The 16,079-nt window shown below is 39.2% G+C and overlaps 3 protein-coding genes across 7 annotated transcripts in view; 2 read left to right on the top strand and 1 right to left on the bottom strand.

The window, feature by feature from the left end:
* Nucleotides 1–4,360, top strand: part of fam49a (family with sequence similarity 49 member A) — a 38,240-nt gene extending 33,880 nt beyond the window's left edge. For both annotated transcript variants that reach the window (XM_041975184.1, XM_041975185.1), the window contains exons 4-12: nt 168–289; nt 373–478; nt 743–879; nt 966–1,043; nt 1,348–1,464; nt 3,484–3,563; nt 3,711–3,837; nt 3,927–3,997; nt 4,108–4,360. In XM_041975184.1, the coding sequence (XP_041831118.1) occupies nt 168–289; nt 373–478; nt 743–879; nt 966–1,043; nt 1,348–1,464; nt 3,484–3,563; nt 3,711–3,837; nt 3,927–3,997; nt 4,108–4,171 (902 nt within the window). In that variant the 3' untranslated portion in view covers nt 4,172–4,360. The remainder of the gene's footprint in view (nt 1–167; nt 290–372; nt 479–742; nt 880–965; nt 1,044–1,347; nt 1,465–3,483; nt 3,564–3,710; nt 3,838–3,926; nt 3,998–4,107) is intronic.
* A 2,782-nt stretch (nt 4,361–7,142) lies between these two features.
* fbxo16 (F-box protein 16) lies at nt 7,143–15,670 on the bottom strand. Of its 3 annotated transcripts, none has more exons than XM_041975179.1 (9): nt 15,556–15,670; nt 12,885–12,980; nt 11,241–11,276; nt 10,953–11,159; nt 10,675–10,839; nt 10,334–10,590; nt 8,174–8,285; nt 7,610–7,871; nt 7,143–7,281 (listed from the first exon to the last, which is right to left on the bottom strand). In XM_041975179.1, exons 2-9 carry the CDS (start codon nt 12,978–12,980, stop codon nt 7,253–7,255), a joined length of 1,164 nt encoding a protein of 387 aa, XP_041831113.1. In that variant the 5' UTR covers nt 15,556–15,670; the 3' UTR covers nt 7,143–7,252. The 3 variants fall into 3 exon arrangements, with proteins under 3 accessions (XP_041831113.1, XP_041831112.1, XP_041831114.1); XM_041975178.1 differs by lacking the exon at nt 15,556–15,670 and adding an exon at nt 13,348–13,416; XM_041975180.1 differs by lacking the exon at nt 15,556–15,670 and adding an exon at nt 13,348–13,416 and having other exon boundaries at nt 7,245–7,281; nt 7,555–7,871.
* Nucleotides 15,204–16,079, top strand: part of fzd3a (frizzled class receptor 3a) — a 30,054-nt gene continuing 29,178 nt past the window's right edge. The window contains exon 1 of one of the 2 annotated variants that reach the window (XM_041975167.1): nt 15,204–15,325. The gene's annotated coding sequence lies outside the window, so the exon portion shown is untranslated. The remainder of the gene's footprint in view (nt 15,326–16,079) is intronic. The other variant, XM_041975168.1, reaches the window with a different exon arrangement.

The following is a 16,079-nucleotide window of genomic DNA, read 5'->3' as shown; positions in this document are numbered from 1 at the left end:
GAAGCAATGTTACAACAAAGAAATAAACCACCGAATACTAATTTCCTTACTTTTTGTGCTAAGGCTAATTACAAGTTATAACTGATTTTTGCTTGGTTTTGCTCTGATGACTCAGAAATGTTTGTGTTTTATGTGAATTCAGATTCATTTTTCTTTGCTTGTGCCAGATGCACAGCCGACAGAGGGAGAGCGTGAGCTGTGGAACCAGGTTAATTCGGTCCTCCAGGAGTCTGAGAGCATCCTGGCCGGTCTGCAGGCATACAAAGGGGCAGGCCAGGAGATCAGAGATGTACGACAGCACATGCACACATATTTAATAGATAAAATAAAGATGCACGTCACCCTTCATCTGCCTATTCTGTTTTTTTCCAGGCGATTCAAAATCCCAACGACCGGATGCTGCAGGAGCGAGCCTGGAACTCCGTCTGTCCGCTGGTCATCAAGCTCAAGACGTTTTACAGTTTCTCCCTCAGATTAGGTGTGTTTACATGGGAGACAAAGTTATTACACACACATCTGTAAGATCTGTAACTTACCAGTTATAAACAAAAAACTATATTCTCATTTTAAATCCAAATAAATTGTTTGCACTGATGCAGTTATCTGTTTAATTTCTATTTTAATTTAAATTCTAACAGAACAAAAATCATCTCTCACAACAAAAGTTGGTTTATTTACTCATTTATTTATGGTGTGCATGGCCAAATACATTTCTAAATGTTTAGTTGTGGTTTGTGTGCAGAGGAGGCTCTGAAGAGTTTGTTGGAGTCCCTGACGTGCCCGCCCCTCACGCCCACCCAGCACCTGGAGAGGGAGCAGGCGATTGCCAAACAGTTCGCTGAGATCCTCCACTTTACTCTGCGCTTCGATGAACTCAAGGTCTGCTGGAAACACACACACAGAAACACACAGACTGCTTATCACACTTGTATAAGATATTTTATTTTGTGTTTTTCTGGCTTCAGATGAGAATCCCTGCCATCCAGAACGACTTCAGCTACTACAGAAGGACCATCAGCCGGAACCGGATAAACAACATGAACGTAAGACTTAGAAAAAATGACTGTTGTTTTGTTTTACATCTGTAGAGTAGAGGTGTCCATCTCCAGCTCTCCTGCAGGTTTTATATGTTTTCCTGCTCCAACACACCTGATTCACATCAAATGGCTCTCATCAGCAGCTTAAGTGCTGCAGGAGCATGTTGATCCATTAATCTGATTCAGGTTTGCTGCAGCAAGAAACATCAAAAATCTGCAGGACAGCGACCTGAGGGCCGACTTTGGACACCCCTGCCGTAGATTAGTCTTAATGATTAGTTAATGTGTGCCATTGTGTCTTCTCCCTCAGCTGGACATTGAAAACGAAGTAAACAATGAGATGGCCAATAGGATGTCTCTGTTCTACGCCGAGGCCACTCCCATGTTAAAAACACTCAGCAACGCAACCACAAACTTTGTGACAGAGGTGAGAGCTACAACACAACCTGTATAACAAATAGATCAATAAAAAGAATAAAGATTACCTTGTTTATTAATTGTTTGATATGACATTTTAATTCTTTGTCATGATCAGAAATTAAATAATAAAAAAAAATGTGCATCTTCTACATTGACTGTACATAAAAAGTAGATTTAGCTTCTTGGTGTAAAAGGCGTTTCCTTAAACTTGCATTCTCTCCAACCACCAGCAGGGGGCGACTAAAGTCCATGAAAAAATTACTCGACTTGTTTCTTTCACAGGAGAACCAGTTAAGATTAAAATAAACAATAAAACACCATTACTATCAAACATTTAATCGCAACTGGATCAGTTTCAATCATTTGATAGTTGTTCACTGAAATACACAAAGTTGGTCAGATATTAGTTGATTTCTTTAAGATAAACATTTAAAACATTGTGGAAAAGAAGAGTTAGTTTCATCGCTCTATTTGCTACAGGTTGTGGATACTTTGTGAGTGATAAGCATGGATCACATTCTTATGTTCTCAGTCAGATCTGCCCCGTTTACACAAAAAAAAGATATTTAGAATCAAATTTCTGAACTTGAGGCATCAAAACACTACAAACCCGTGGGTTTTTTCCCCCCAGTAAATTTCTAATTGCATCCAGGGATCTAAATTAACACCCATCAACCCTCCAAATGTGGGTTGAAATGAATTCAGATGGGTAAAAATCAGTTCAGCAGGTGATGACAGAAGCTAATCATATTTATTTATTTATCCTGGCGATGCATCATTACATTCCCCATGAGCTCTACTCAGTGACGAGTCATCCATCCATTGGCTGGATTCTTACTTTAGCATGCGGGATGTTTAAGTGCTACCTCCTGAACTAAGTGCAACTGCATGAGGAGACAATTTTAGATTAGGTAAGATGTAGAGGGAAAAACAAACGTGGTGGTGGAAAGAACAAGGCTGGTTACAAGAAAAGAAAAGGAGGTTGGGTAAAAGGACAGCGATGTAAGAGGAGGTGAAAGCCATTGAGATGCAGATTGTTTGGGCTCACACAGGCCAAAGTTTGTAGGAAAACACCGGGCTGAGTAAACGGAGAATATCCAGAGTAGCTCAGATTACGATGGGACATTTTAAATAAATTAATATTTATTTAAGATTATTGCTTTCTTTCTTATTTACTTTGATCTTTCCTTTACTTCTGTTTACAAAATGTTGGATGAGAAAAACTTTTTTATTCATTTAACTCCTTAAAGCCCGACCTAAGAAGCATATAGGGATAAAGTCAATTTTTTTTATCCAAAGTCTTTATTTGACCTTTTAACAAAATGTAAAAGAAACAAAAACTAAATTTACAAAAATAATTGTATATTTACTGTTTATTACCGTGTGAAATGTCAACATTATTGTAGTGTATTACTGTATCCACCAGGGGGCAGAAGACAAGTACCAGATTGTTTTAAAGCTCTCAGAATGACACATACGAGATAAAAGATTCGATCATTTCAAATGTGTTCAGAACAAAATTTACATGATGTTATGAAAAAACATAAAAACAGTTCAAATAACAAAAATTCCCCTAAAACATTTGGCTAGTGGGAATTCCAACTTCAGGAATCTACCAGTGCTGCTGTAACACTGAAAATTCCCAGTGTGGGATTAAGAAAGTTCGTCTGATTCCGATAGCAGCTACACTGGCTGCTGATCAGGGAAGGTCATTTAGACCTCTATCTGCTTTGCTTTGAGAGTTCTAGCTCTTTATTTTTAGTCTATTTTCCCGCATGTTCACTTTAAGATTGATTATACTTTGCTGATATTAGTTGCTGCCAGTTCTGATGAATCTGCAGAGGTAGATGAAAGAGACCAACACAGTTCTACCCTAAAACAGCCATATGATTAAAGCTTTATTATCAAATCTGACCCCCCAAAGTGCCCCAGGAAATATGTTTAGGGTTTAAGAAACTAATGGGATGTGTTCTTCATGTGCTGGTTAAATGTTTGTGATAAAGCTTGTGCTTTTATGTTTTTGTAGAACAAGACTCTTCCACTGGAGAACACGACGGACTGTCTCAGCACCATGGCCAGTGTCTGTAAGGTTATGTTGGAAACACCGTGAGTTTTTATATTGTTATCTTATAAATGCAGTTTGTTTATATAGTTAGACAGCTGCTCACAGATAAATCAGCATGAAGGTTAGACAGTCGTCTTCAGTCTTTCTCACGCTCTGACCCGTCTCTCCCTCTCTGCCTGTGTTTTCAGGGAATATTCAAGTCGTTTCAGCAGCGAGGACACGCTCCTGTTCTGCATGAGGGTGATGGTGGGAGTCATCATACTGTACGACCACGTCCACCCCAACGGCGCCTTCAACAAGTCCTCCAAGATAGATGTAAGAACGCCAGTTGCTGCTGAGACAGATGCAGGTTTGATTGTTTTTTTTTCTCTTCGTGTCCTCATTCTGTCTCGGCTTCTCCTCAGATGAAAGGATGCATAAAAGTCCTGAAGGACCAGCCGGCAGACAACGTAGAAGGCCTCCTGAATGCACTCAAGTAGGTCCTTTCAGTCCTGTTGTTCACTGTTATTTAACTTTTCCTGAACCTAAATCTTGTCCAGGAGTTTGGAGTCTCATTTATTTAAAGTCTGCTTTGATTCCCATCAGATTCACCACAAAGCACCTGAACGACGAGTCCACTCCGAAGAACATCCGGGCGATGCTCCAGTAATGTTCCCTCTGGTTTTGTTTTTCTTAATGCATATATAAATAGATATGAAGAGGATCATTGCGCTGACCTCACATAAGATGTATATGTTTACATTATTTAAAAAGACTCAATGTTAATACTTGTGTGTATTTGGATAGTCATTCCCTCCGACTCATTCAGACATGCAGAACGCATCCTTTCTGCTTCACACCGTCACACCGCCTCCACTTCTAACATCTGTCGAAGCACAATCGATAGAAACCTTTCAGCCTTCTAGAGAAAACTGAGCTCTGTTAGCAGCACTTAGACATAGTTCAAACCCGACGTACATGTTTGCTTTAAGTCTCTGATTTAGATTCTTGCTTGAATCTGAACTTTCTGATCCGCTCAGAACGAGCTGATGGTGGAATAACTGGGCTGATGTTTCTGTGGAGGAAAAGGGCTGAACGTGGAAAGCTGACTAAGTTGGTCGGATTTCGTGCTGAGAACATTTGTTTTGGTTTTGATTTTAACTCAGCTCTTCTAACTCTTTTATTTAAACTCCAACCTTGAGCAAATGTTAAATTCATCCCTCTGGGATTTTTAGAAAACGTCTCCATGTTGAAGGTAGAAGGTGGTTAAAAGGCGGCGATAATGAAAGATTGATCGAAATCAATCGACCCATCTCGTTTTATACAGCTGAGCGTTTTCTCTTTATGTGTGCGGCTTTGCTGTCGACTCTTTCTTTAAAAGAAAGACCAAAAATATTAAAAAAAATTTTTCTAGTCAAACAAAGAACTAGTTTCTTAAAGATTGCCACTGTTTTGTTTTTTGTTTTTTTGTCTGGATCTTTTCCTGAATGAATTCCCATTGACATCACAGAAAAATGTGACCTTTTTTATGATTTTTGATATTGTTTGACATGTTTAAAACCATCATGGATGATTTCTGACCTTAATGCTGCAAAATTTGCCTTAAATCAAGCCGTTGGGGTAAGAGGAACAAACTTCCCAGTGGGCGGTTGCTGGCACTGATCCTGACCTCAGGCTGCCTCTTTATTACTTTTCGGATAAAATCCTCGTACTGATATCGCAGCATCGACGTTCCTGATTGTTTCCTCAGGGGAATCCATGTGCAGCAGCTCCTCACAAACCCTGACCAGGTTGGACAATCTGTGGCTCGTTTTTACTGAAATCTTATTAAACTAATGTGTGAGAAAGTGTGTAACAATGGATGCAACAAATGTGTGTTGAGCAGTTGAGATGACAAAACCATTTTACCATGTAGCATGTATGAACACCCATGAGACCGTCCCACAACTCGCTCCTTCCAGCATTGCCTTACATGCGCTGACAAACATTAGGTCTTTTTCTCTGAATCATCCAAAGACTTCAATCTGAAGTATCATTGAGCCATAAACGGTGTAAAGTGATCCGCAGCCACGCCAGTCCGTACTTTAACATGTTAATATCACATTAACATGTCTTTTCTTTGTAAACCTGTTTGTCTTGTATTTAGAAATCTATCCAAACGTGTGTGAGCCATATTTTGGATGAAGCGTGTAAAACTCAACATGCAGAGTTTGTTTTTTAAAGCAAGTGTACGTGTGATGGTGAGGTTTCATATCTGACTGAAGTGGTTTTTCAAACAAAAACAACATCTTTTGTCAGGACTGATGTACACAAAGCTTCCCCTCTTTTTCCATGATGTGCTACTGTGTGTTGAAGGCACGATGTTGTGTTGAATACTGAGACAAAATCAGCTTTTTTTTGTTCTTAAACTGACAATTATTGTTTAATATTTGTTGCAGTTCAGACTCAGTGTTTATATGAATTGCTTTGGCTTTGTTGCAAGCAGGATGGGATGTATGGATTGGATAATAAAGGTGGTACATTTGTTTTAAAGTTTTTCTTTATTTTTGCTTTACAGTATTTGATACACAACCAATGAACAGCTGGGAATTAAAGATTTATTTTCTCTTAAAGCAACATACAGTATATGGAAACAAGATGATTCATTAATTTTTAACCAGTTTTCAATATTGAAAAATATAAATTAGTTTCTATAACTGGGAAATTGAAACTTAAAAAATAATAAATGAAAATCTGAAAAGACTTTATTTGGATATGTCATTTTTCCATGCTAGTAATTTTTCTAATTAATAATTTGTATTTATTTTCATGTAGAGGCAAGCATGAAACATGGAGAGTAAATTGGAAGAATAAGGTTAATGTTTTTTTTTTTGTTGTTGTTTGTTTTTTCCCCCACATTTTGTCAAAATAAACTACTGGAAACGTAATTAATCAGCTAAAAAAAAATTCCAGACGCCACCAGATCAAAAGACAGAAAAATGGCATAAAAAATGAATAAACTGAAAAAACTAATTTTTCAAAGTAATTGTTTTTTTTCATGCAAATAATGTTTCCAAATGAACTTTGACATTTTTAAATGTCAAAAGTGTAAAAAAAAAATTGAAAATATTAGTATTAACCTAAAATAATTTTTCTGCAACAACCAGCTCATAAGACAAAAAAGTTTGCATTAAAACGAATCTTATAAGACTTTTTTTTTTTTACATTATAATTTTTTCATGTGGATAGCTTTTCAGAATTTTTTTTTCTGTGCAAACAATTTAAAACAAAATAAATCCAAATTAATAAAATTAAGTTTTTATGTTTACTTTTTACTCTCTTGTCAAAATAAATATAAAAAACTATCCCTACCCCTTTTCGGACATGTCATTTGGGTACAATGGTATTGTTAGATGCCTATATGTATGTTGTTGTGAAATTAATTTAACCTGCCTGAATTAAACATTTCATTAAATATTTCATTAAACATTTAAAATGGGGTAAATGGGATAAAATATATGGGTTAAAAAAATATTAATATAATTTTAAAAATATCCACTATTGAAACTTGAATATTAACACATTGAAAAATAAGAAGAAATGTAATGTAATGGGTTTGAAATATTTAAATGTAAAATAATCTTTATAATTCCTCCTTTCGCTCCATGGCCGATGTTAAACAGCAGCTTGTGTTTCTGTCTTCTCCACATGTTCACTGTAGTACCGCCATCTGCCTGGTGGGGGCGGTGTAACTCACTTGATGCGGGCGCAGTCAGCTCCAAACCTCGAACAGTGGAGTACCTGAGTTCAGTGAAAGGATTCAGTATTAAATTAAGAGAAAAAGGTAATCATCAGTAGTCATGGTAACCCACTAGTTAAACCTGGAAAAACTTCTCCTTACAGCAGCATTAGCTAAAGCTAGACAGCTTCTGTGCATATTTTAACTTTAACTTTAAAGTTAAAACCAGAAACGCCAAGTCTGATATTAAGAATCAGGTCACAAATTCCACACAGACACTTTCTTGCAGAATCAGTCTTTTCTGACCCAGAATTTTCCCTGGATGCATTTCTTACTGTGTGGTTACATCATCTTCAGCCCAGAGGAAGAGGAGGAAGTGTGATCACTCACTGGCAGCACTCCTGAGTGAGCGTTGGGATGCTCTGAGAGCTGCCGCACTCAGCCGAGGCACCGATGTCCTCACTGGCCTCGGACGGACACCAGCATCCCACCCGGCCTGGCCGAGTAGGGTCGTTGCCGTCTCCTTGGTGATGGGGTAACCCTGAAAGTGAGATGCCCATGAGGGGCGAGATTGGGCCTGAAGATGTGGATGATGATGCTGATAAGGAGGAGGAGAGTGGGATCTGTCATTGGAGTTGGAGCTGAGGAACATCTGAAAGAAGAAACAGACAAAAACTGATTTTAACAAATCCTGAAGGCCTCTGTGTCCGCTATTTCACCTTTCACCCTCAAACACAATCATCAGCACAATCACCCAACCCCCCCCACTTCAACACCTCCCTTTCTGTACAGCTCATCATTAACATGCATTTCTGTGTAAACGCTGCTCCATAATGTATGATGCCTGCTGGGTGCACCGTCTCCAGGGAATCCTCCACGTTTATCACCCTTGAATTCAGACAAAGAGGTCACAGTCTCAGCAGGGTTGGTGATGATAAATGAAGTGTGGTTTACCAGCGACTTGACTTTGCGCAGCTTGTACGTGGCCTCAGACGCTGGCTTCCTCTTGCTATCGTCCATCTTGGATGTGCGGCTCCAGCAGGTAGAGCTTCTGCTTCTTGTTTGCCTGAAGAGAAAAAACTGAGAGCATGGCTCTGACAGGACCAATATAAGGCTTTCAATTATATCCAGTGTACAAGACCTTTACTTATTTAGTTAGTCTTAATAGATCATTTTTATCAATATTACAAATATATCATAGGACATATTTTGTCAAACTGAAAAAATGTTTATGTTAATTAGATTTTCTCTCATTTATACGGAGGCTACAATTCTACGAACACCAGTCAGCAAACAGCAGAAATTACCAGAAAAGATGTGGAATTTTTTTAAATCTCATAAAAACTTCAAAATCTGAGTTATTCATTTGTTTAACAAACAGAAATCTAAATAAAATAGTTTATTGTCTTCACTAAACCTTAATCTGAACTAACAAGAACTGAATTTAAAATTTGATGCCAGCAACAGACTAAAGAAGGTAGGAAAACATTTTTAAATGAATAAATTTCCAGTTACACATATCAGATGCTGAAACTGAGACATTTTACCTTTTCATGTAAAATGTTAGATCATTTTCTTTTTGATGGCAGTAAAACTTCTCTAAAAAAGGTGGAACAATGGCAACAAGAGGCTGTAAAAGTAATCGGGATAAATTAAAAACAACTAGAGGTACATTTGACAATTAATTAGGTTAAATGGCAACAGGTCAGTAACATGACTGAGTATAGAAGATCATTTTAGAGAGGCAGAGTCTCTTGGGTGAAAAGATGGTCAAAGGTTCACAAACTGGTAACACAATAGTAGTTGAAGATCCCACCATCTGCACTGCATAATATCAAAAGATTCAGAAAAAACTGGAGGAATCTCTGTGTGCACAAGGCCTAATGTCTAAATTGGATGCCCTCACTGCATTAACAGGCATGTTTCTCTGTGAACACAGTTCACCCTGAAATCCACACATGCAGGCCATATGTGAACATGATCCAGAAACACAGCCATCTTCTCTGGACTAAAGCTCATTTAGGGTGCACACAGCTGTCCTTTCATTTCAAATGCACAAATGCACAAAGGGCATTGTGGGTAAACACAACCAAAACATGATAATGGGGAAATGTCTCACAGTCAGATGTGGACAAAAGCAGTAAAAGTTCTGATAGAAATATGATGCAGCTCCATGTTTTGTTCTGATGTGGTGGAAACAGAATTTGTCCTGTATTAACCAATAGATGAGCGAGTTTTGTCTTCTCCTTCAGTAATTCTTGATGCAGCGCCCCCTCTGGCCAGGACAGTAATAATATATTTCAAAGGTCTGGTTTGTTTGACTGAGTACAGTGTGAAAGCAAACTCAGGCGGTTGCAGTCCCCAGTCGTACAGAGTCCAGCAGACTATTTGGTATGAATGTACCTTAAAATGGTCTGAGGCAAAGTGGAAAACTGTTCTGTGGTCAGATGGATCAAAATATGAATTTTTTTCTGGAAAGCATGGACACTGTGTCCATTCAGACTAAAGAGGAGAGGGAGCATCCAGCTTGTTATCAGTGGACAGGTGAAAAGGTCTGATGGTTTATGATGATGCTTTAGTGTCTATGGTGTGGGCTGCTTCCACATCTGTGAAGCTCCATCAATGCTGAAAAGCACATGGAGGTTTTAGAGCAACATCTGCTCCCATCCAGACAACGTCTCTTTCAGGGAAGGTCTTGCAGATTTCAGCAAAACGATGCTGAACCACATCCTGCATCCATCACAACAGCATGGCTTCACAGGAGAAGAGTCCGGCTGCTGAACTGGCCTGCCTGCAGTCCAGACCTTTCACCAGTACACAACATCTGGAGCATCATGAGCAGCTAGAATCCTGCATCAGACCAGAATGGGACAACATTCCTCTCCTAAAACTCCAGCAACTGACCTCCTCACTTACCAGATGTTTACAGACAGATGTTAAACGAAGAGGGGATGCTACACAAAGCTAAACATCACCTGGAACTACCTTTTACATGTTGCTGCCTTTAGATTCACAATCATCTCATATTTTCCATGAAATGGTAAAATTCCAGATGAAAAAGCTTCAGTGTGATGCTGCCTACACTGACCACTTCACTGTTCCCCACGGTCTTACATTTTCATCGCCTGTTCGATGGGATCCAGGTTGTCCAGATAGTTGAATCGTATTGTATCTTTTGGACGTCTGTCTGAGTCTCTCCATGGTGGTGGAGCAGCTGCTCGCTTCTCCTTCTTAGATTCAAACCCAGAGCTGGCTCCACGAGGCTGGGAAGTAGATGCTAGATGCTCCTTGCTGATGGAGGTTGGTTCTGGTGGCTTGTCATGTACACTAATGACCGCTGAAGCATCTGGAACCATCAGCTGCAGCCGAGTCTGTTAAAAAACAGACTTTTAATGCTCCCCTGGAAGTTAAAGAGAGAAACTGGATTTGCAAATTTTCTGATCTGATCTTTTGACCTGCTGCATGCTGAGTCGCAGCTCCTGGACAGTCTGGATGTAGAGTCTCTTCCAGACGCCCTGCTCGAATGGTGAGGGGGAGAAGCTGATGCACCAGCCGAACCTCAGACACTTGGGCATCCACAGTTGGTCCAGCTCCACTATGCTCCTCCAATGCCAGCTCACCTTGGACAGAGATGGATGTCTTTAATGTCCAAGTTTCTCCAAAACAGTAAAAAGCCAGAAATGTTACTTAAACAAGTGTTATCACCCAGCTCATTAACCGCTTCCATGTATACCTGAGCACATCGACAGAGGCTGCGTGGGTCCAGGAAGGAGAAGAGGTAGAGGCAGAGGGCTCTGGGCAGCAGGCAGGTGAAGTCCCCAGCCTGCAGGGGGAGCTGTTTGGCCACACTGAGGCTCAGGAACCGGAGCTGTTCCACAGAGCAGTTCAGCACAAAGTCCTGCAGCACTGCCTTCCTCTGACTGTCAGACCACCTGGCAAACTGTTAAAAAGTGACACAAATATAACACAACCCCACTCAGATCAGTTATTATCTGCATCTCGAATCAACTGCTTCACTTACCCACTTAGCCAGAAGGCTGCGTCTCTCCTCGAACACCTGAGAAAAAATTGGAACCTATTCACTAATTAAATATAAAGAATGTGGGCCAAACATAAGTTCACTGAATTTTCTCCAGATTTACAGCAATTCAGGACCCAAATAAAACTAACTGACACCTGGTTCTGGTTGTTTTTATCACTTCATTTAATAGACAGAATCTCTTTAAAACTTACTGACTTTTCCTGCTGTTTATCATTGTTTCAAGAGTACAGTAAGTACAGCTTGCTAGTACCGGGTTAAACCTCCTCTTTCCTTCAGAACTGACTCACTTCTCGGTGTGATAGATTTAACAAGGTGTAGGGAACGTTCTCAGAGGTTTTTCTCCATATTGACATGACAGCATCACACAGTTGCTGCAGGTTTGTCGGCTGCATCCACAATGAGAATCTCCTGTTCCACCCCATCCCAAAGCTGCTCTACTGGACTGAGATCTGGTGGCTGTGGAGGCCGTTGGAGTCCAGTGAACTCATTGTCATGTTCTAGAAAGCAGTGATCTCACATCATTACATCACCAGCAGCATGAAGCATTGATCCAAGCCAGGATGGAGTCATGCCTTCATGTTGTTTCTACCTAATTCTACCCTAACATCTGAATGTGGAGCTGAAATGGAGACTCATCAGACCAGCAACGTTTCTCCATCTTCTATTGTCCAGTGTTGGTGAGTCTGTGTGAATTGTAGCTTCAGTTTCCTGTTCTTAGCTGACAGGAGCTGCTGCAGCCCATCTGCTTCAAGGTTGGACGTGTTGTGTGTTTAGACATAGCTCACCATGTCTACATGACTAAATGGACTGAGTTGCTGCCATGTGATTGGCTAGCTAGATATTTATGTTAACAAACACTGAACAGGTGAACCTAATAAGTGGTCAGTGAGTTTAGTCCACCACTGTCCTGTTTACCTAAAGAAAATCTGGGGTAGACATTACATTAATTAGTTAGAAATAAGGGTAAACATTTTTTAAAGGGAGGTGAGCAGATTATTCTAATTCTGATTACATACAAAGCAGTATCAACTAGTATTTTTCCTGCATCATAAAAGTGTGACACCAGTGGGTTGTTGTTGTATTTTACTTTCAAAATTCTCCACGCATCATCTACTGTAGACAGGTAAAGTTTTGTTACTCTGTATTGTAGGGCTTGACAAAGGTTTCCAACAATGCTCCCTCCCATGTGTGGTTTTATCAGGTGTTGATAAATGACTTATGTTGATGCAGTGCCATCTAAGAAAGCAGAGATTGCAGATGTCTGGTTAAGTTTTGCATCTTTCCCTTCAACACAATGACATTCCTACAGATTATTTTAATAATTTAATTACATAATTTGCTGCAGAAGAAGAAATAAGCAGGTGCTACGCTGCTGTACCAAGTCATGGTCACACTCACTGTATGAGAGGATGAAAATATTAATAAATTATTGATAAAATGAATTAGGATAAATTCATATGATTCACACCTGAAAAACTGCATTTGTTTTATCCTGTGAAACAAGTTCTAGTAAAGTAGTAATTGTAAAGAATCACTGTTTTTTCCATTTCTCAGATTGTGCTGTTTTTTTCTGATTTGTTCTTTTGAAAACTGATGATTGTTTCAGGATGAGCCGGTCAGGACCTTGCTGTTGGCCAGTGGATGGTTCAGAGGGGTCCAGGTGCTCCGTTTGGTCTGCAGCTTGGCACAACTAGCAGAGAGCTTTGGTGCAAGTGGCATCTTGAAGCAGAAACAGAGCACAAAAATTAACAAAAGTGAGACTTTTTTCCTGTTAATAGTCTTTTTATAATCAGATCTGTTACACTTTCTAACATCCACCTGAACAACTGTGTTGTTTATCATCCTAAAATAACACACAACAGCCTTTATCTCACTTAAACTATCTCACAAATAATGTCGGGTTATAGTCAACTGGTGTTAGACTTCGTACTTGCTAATTTTCTCACTTTTCTGTTTTTGTAATACAATCCAGTGCAACTTTAGCTAAAATTCTTGTTAAAATTTTAGTGGGAAAAAAGCCACATTTCAATACTTAAGAAAGTGAAACCTGACACCAGAATAAGGAGTACTGGGATATTTTACTCACCATTAGTTATTTTGATCTGACAAATAAGAAAAATCAAACTTCTGAACGCATCGGCATACTGTTTTTTTTGGAGGGGGCTTTTAAGTCTTCTTCTCTTTCATTTCCCTGTGCACAGTTGACCTGTTTCCATAGTAACAGTAAGTGTACTCTCCTTAAATGGACTGGCTGCCACGGCCTGTCACACACAAGGAAGGAGTGCTGCAATGCAAAGCACAGCGGAGTGTGCAGGCTTCACTGAGTAATGAAGACAAATGTTGCTCTAAAGTCCTGAAAATGTTATTCTGAAACACAGATGCTGCAAAAACATATTTAAAGCCTGATGTAAGAAGATCCTTAGAATACCTGTAAAAAAGTAGTATTGTTATTAAGTCCATTCATTACAATTTGATGTGTTTAACAAGTAAAAATTGTATTTGGCACTAAAGGCAGCTTGGAGGGCTGATGATCAAACTTTTTATTATCTGTACAGCCGCTTGATGAAACATTTAGTCCCACCAGTCAGAGTAGTTTTCTATCAGAGGCAGAAAAGCTCGTCCTCGGATGGGCGGTCGCGCGCAGCGAAGACAGGGCCTGTTGTGAAGAAAGGCTAGAGAGTATGTAACCGGAAACAAGACTGTGCAACCTTCAGAGTAATAGTGTTAAATGAAGGGAAAAATATAAATCACAATTTGGAATCTGAACCAATTAGTTGAAATGATCTAAGTACAACAGAAAAATGACACAAATGTTGTAGTTGTTTGTAAATACCAGTGCATAATATAGCTTCACACTATCTTAAGCACTGTAATTTTATAGCAAGTCTTAATTTAACTCACTACATGTCTGTAATGTAAATAAATTTGGTTGTATAATGACAGAAGAACTTGCTTATACATGTTTTATTTTATTTATTTATCTTTTTTTAGTCTTCTTCAATACAAACAAAATCTAAACACATTACTGACAATTTTAGGAAGAACAGGAGTAAGCAAAGCAGTGTTTACATCTTGCAAGAAGAGATGGAAGAATGCAAATACCTGGGAATTTAGACAGACAACAGATTAAACTGGAAATGCAACACATAAAATGTCAGAGCAGGCTAGTTCTTGAGGAAGCTGAGATCAATCAGTGTCTGCACCAAGATTTGTATATAGGCTATTATGGAAAGTGCAGTTTGCTCTATAGCCATCTGCTGGGCAGCAGCATTAAAGCCAGAGACTAAAATAAAATAAACACTGTGAAGAAACAACAGTGTGTTCATTCAGAGGCTTCTTCAAGTGTGCTGCAAGACACAAAGGTAAAGGAGATAATTCCTGTGAGCACCCATCACCCTCCAGAACAAGACTTAAACTGTCAATTTTTTTTTTCCTAAATAAAAATAAATAAATATCAAACCTACTCCGACATCATAATTTCCCACAGGAAATAAAGTATTTTAACTTAATTTAATGTAATATCCATGTTATCAATGAAAAAAGTGTTAAATTGATTTATTTTCTTTTGGTTGTTGTTGGTATTATTGTCATGGTTATTGTTACTAGTATCAGATAGCCTTTTTAAACTTTCTGATTTGATATTGAAAGAAATTCTGCCCTAGAATTTCATTATGTTTCATATGTATGTTGTTTCAAGTTGTACTGTTATTTTAATCCACTGCTGCTTTATTACGCACTTAATGTGCTAAATAATAAAGATTTATTTATTTGTTTGTTTATTTTTATTTATTTGTTTGTTCCTTATATACGAAGTCGGCGGTTTTAAATTTGATGGTTCATACCGGAAGTTGTGTTTAAACTCTCGCGTGATTGACGCTTGACAGCGCGGGGGGTGGAGGGGGGACGAGGGGGGTCCGGTGGAGGAGGAGAGCAGAGGAAGAGGACAGGAGGAGAGGAGGTGAGGAGGGCGCTGCTGGTGGGGGGACATTCACTCATTGTTACCAACTCGAGGAGTAGCGACGGAGACCTCGTTGGTGCACGTGAATTTCGGGGAGAACATTCAGGTAAAGTTGCTTTTAATTTATCCGTTTTTGGGCGCGATGTTTGTCGCGTGCGACCACCTCTCTTACCGCCCGGCTGGTTGCAGTGAATGATAACACCGGTGTGTGCGGAGCAGGCTGCATATGCCACGGTTGCTATCACTCAGGATAAACCAACCGTCATCTTTTGTCTGCGATGCTTCGCTTGACACTTCTCGGTGTTAAATGAAAATTTCCGGTGATAAATTACTCACAGCGGGATGAAACAAACACAACCGCGACAAGCCTCCTCTGCTTACATTAGTGAGCTAATCTAACATAAATGAGCCGCAATTAATATGTGAAGACCATCTCGGAGGTTGAGGAGGAGCTCGTGCATACGACGCACAGGTCGCTAACGGCGCACTAATGTCGCATAAAGACAGCTGCAACTTTTAATGCGGCTTGACTGGTTTGACATTTGTGTTGTTGAAGAAGCTTTTTTTTCAAGGATGTAACTAATTTTTAATTTCAAAATTAAAATAAATAATTGGTGAGGTGTTGGGGTGTTATAGGTGTGTAGTGACATTTATACACAGCAGTTTTAGTCTTATAAATGGCGAAAAATGGGTTAAAATAAAGTGCATTGATAGAAGAACATAATTACATAAATTGTGCTATGCTTAATTTGAGGTTTATTGCAAATCTACCATAAATAAAGCAGTGTAAATGCTTAAAATTGTAATGATTTTTGAATTTGACCAGCACACATGTGCATTTATTGCACTTTTTAGTTAGT

The sequence above is a fragment of the Melanotaenia boesemani genome, chromosome 22 (assembly GCF_017639745.1).
Source record: "Melanotaenia boesemani isolate fMelBoe1 chromosome 22, fMelBoe1.pri, whole genome shotgun sequence".
Taxonomy (NCBI): Eukaryota; Metazoa; Chordata; class Actinopteri; order Atheriniformes; family Melanotaeniidae; genus Melanotaenia; species Melanotaenia boesemani.
The sequence above is the reverse complement of the archived record's forward strand: the minus strand, read 5'-3'. Positions and strand labels throughout refer to the sequence as shown.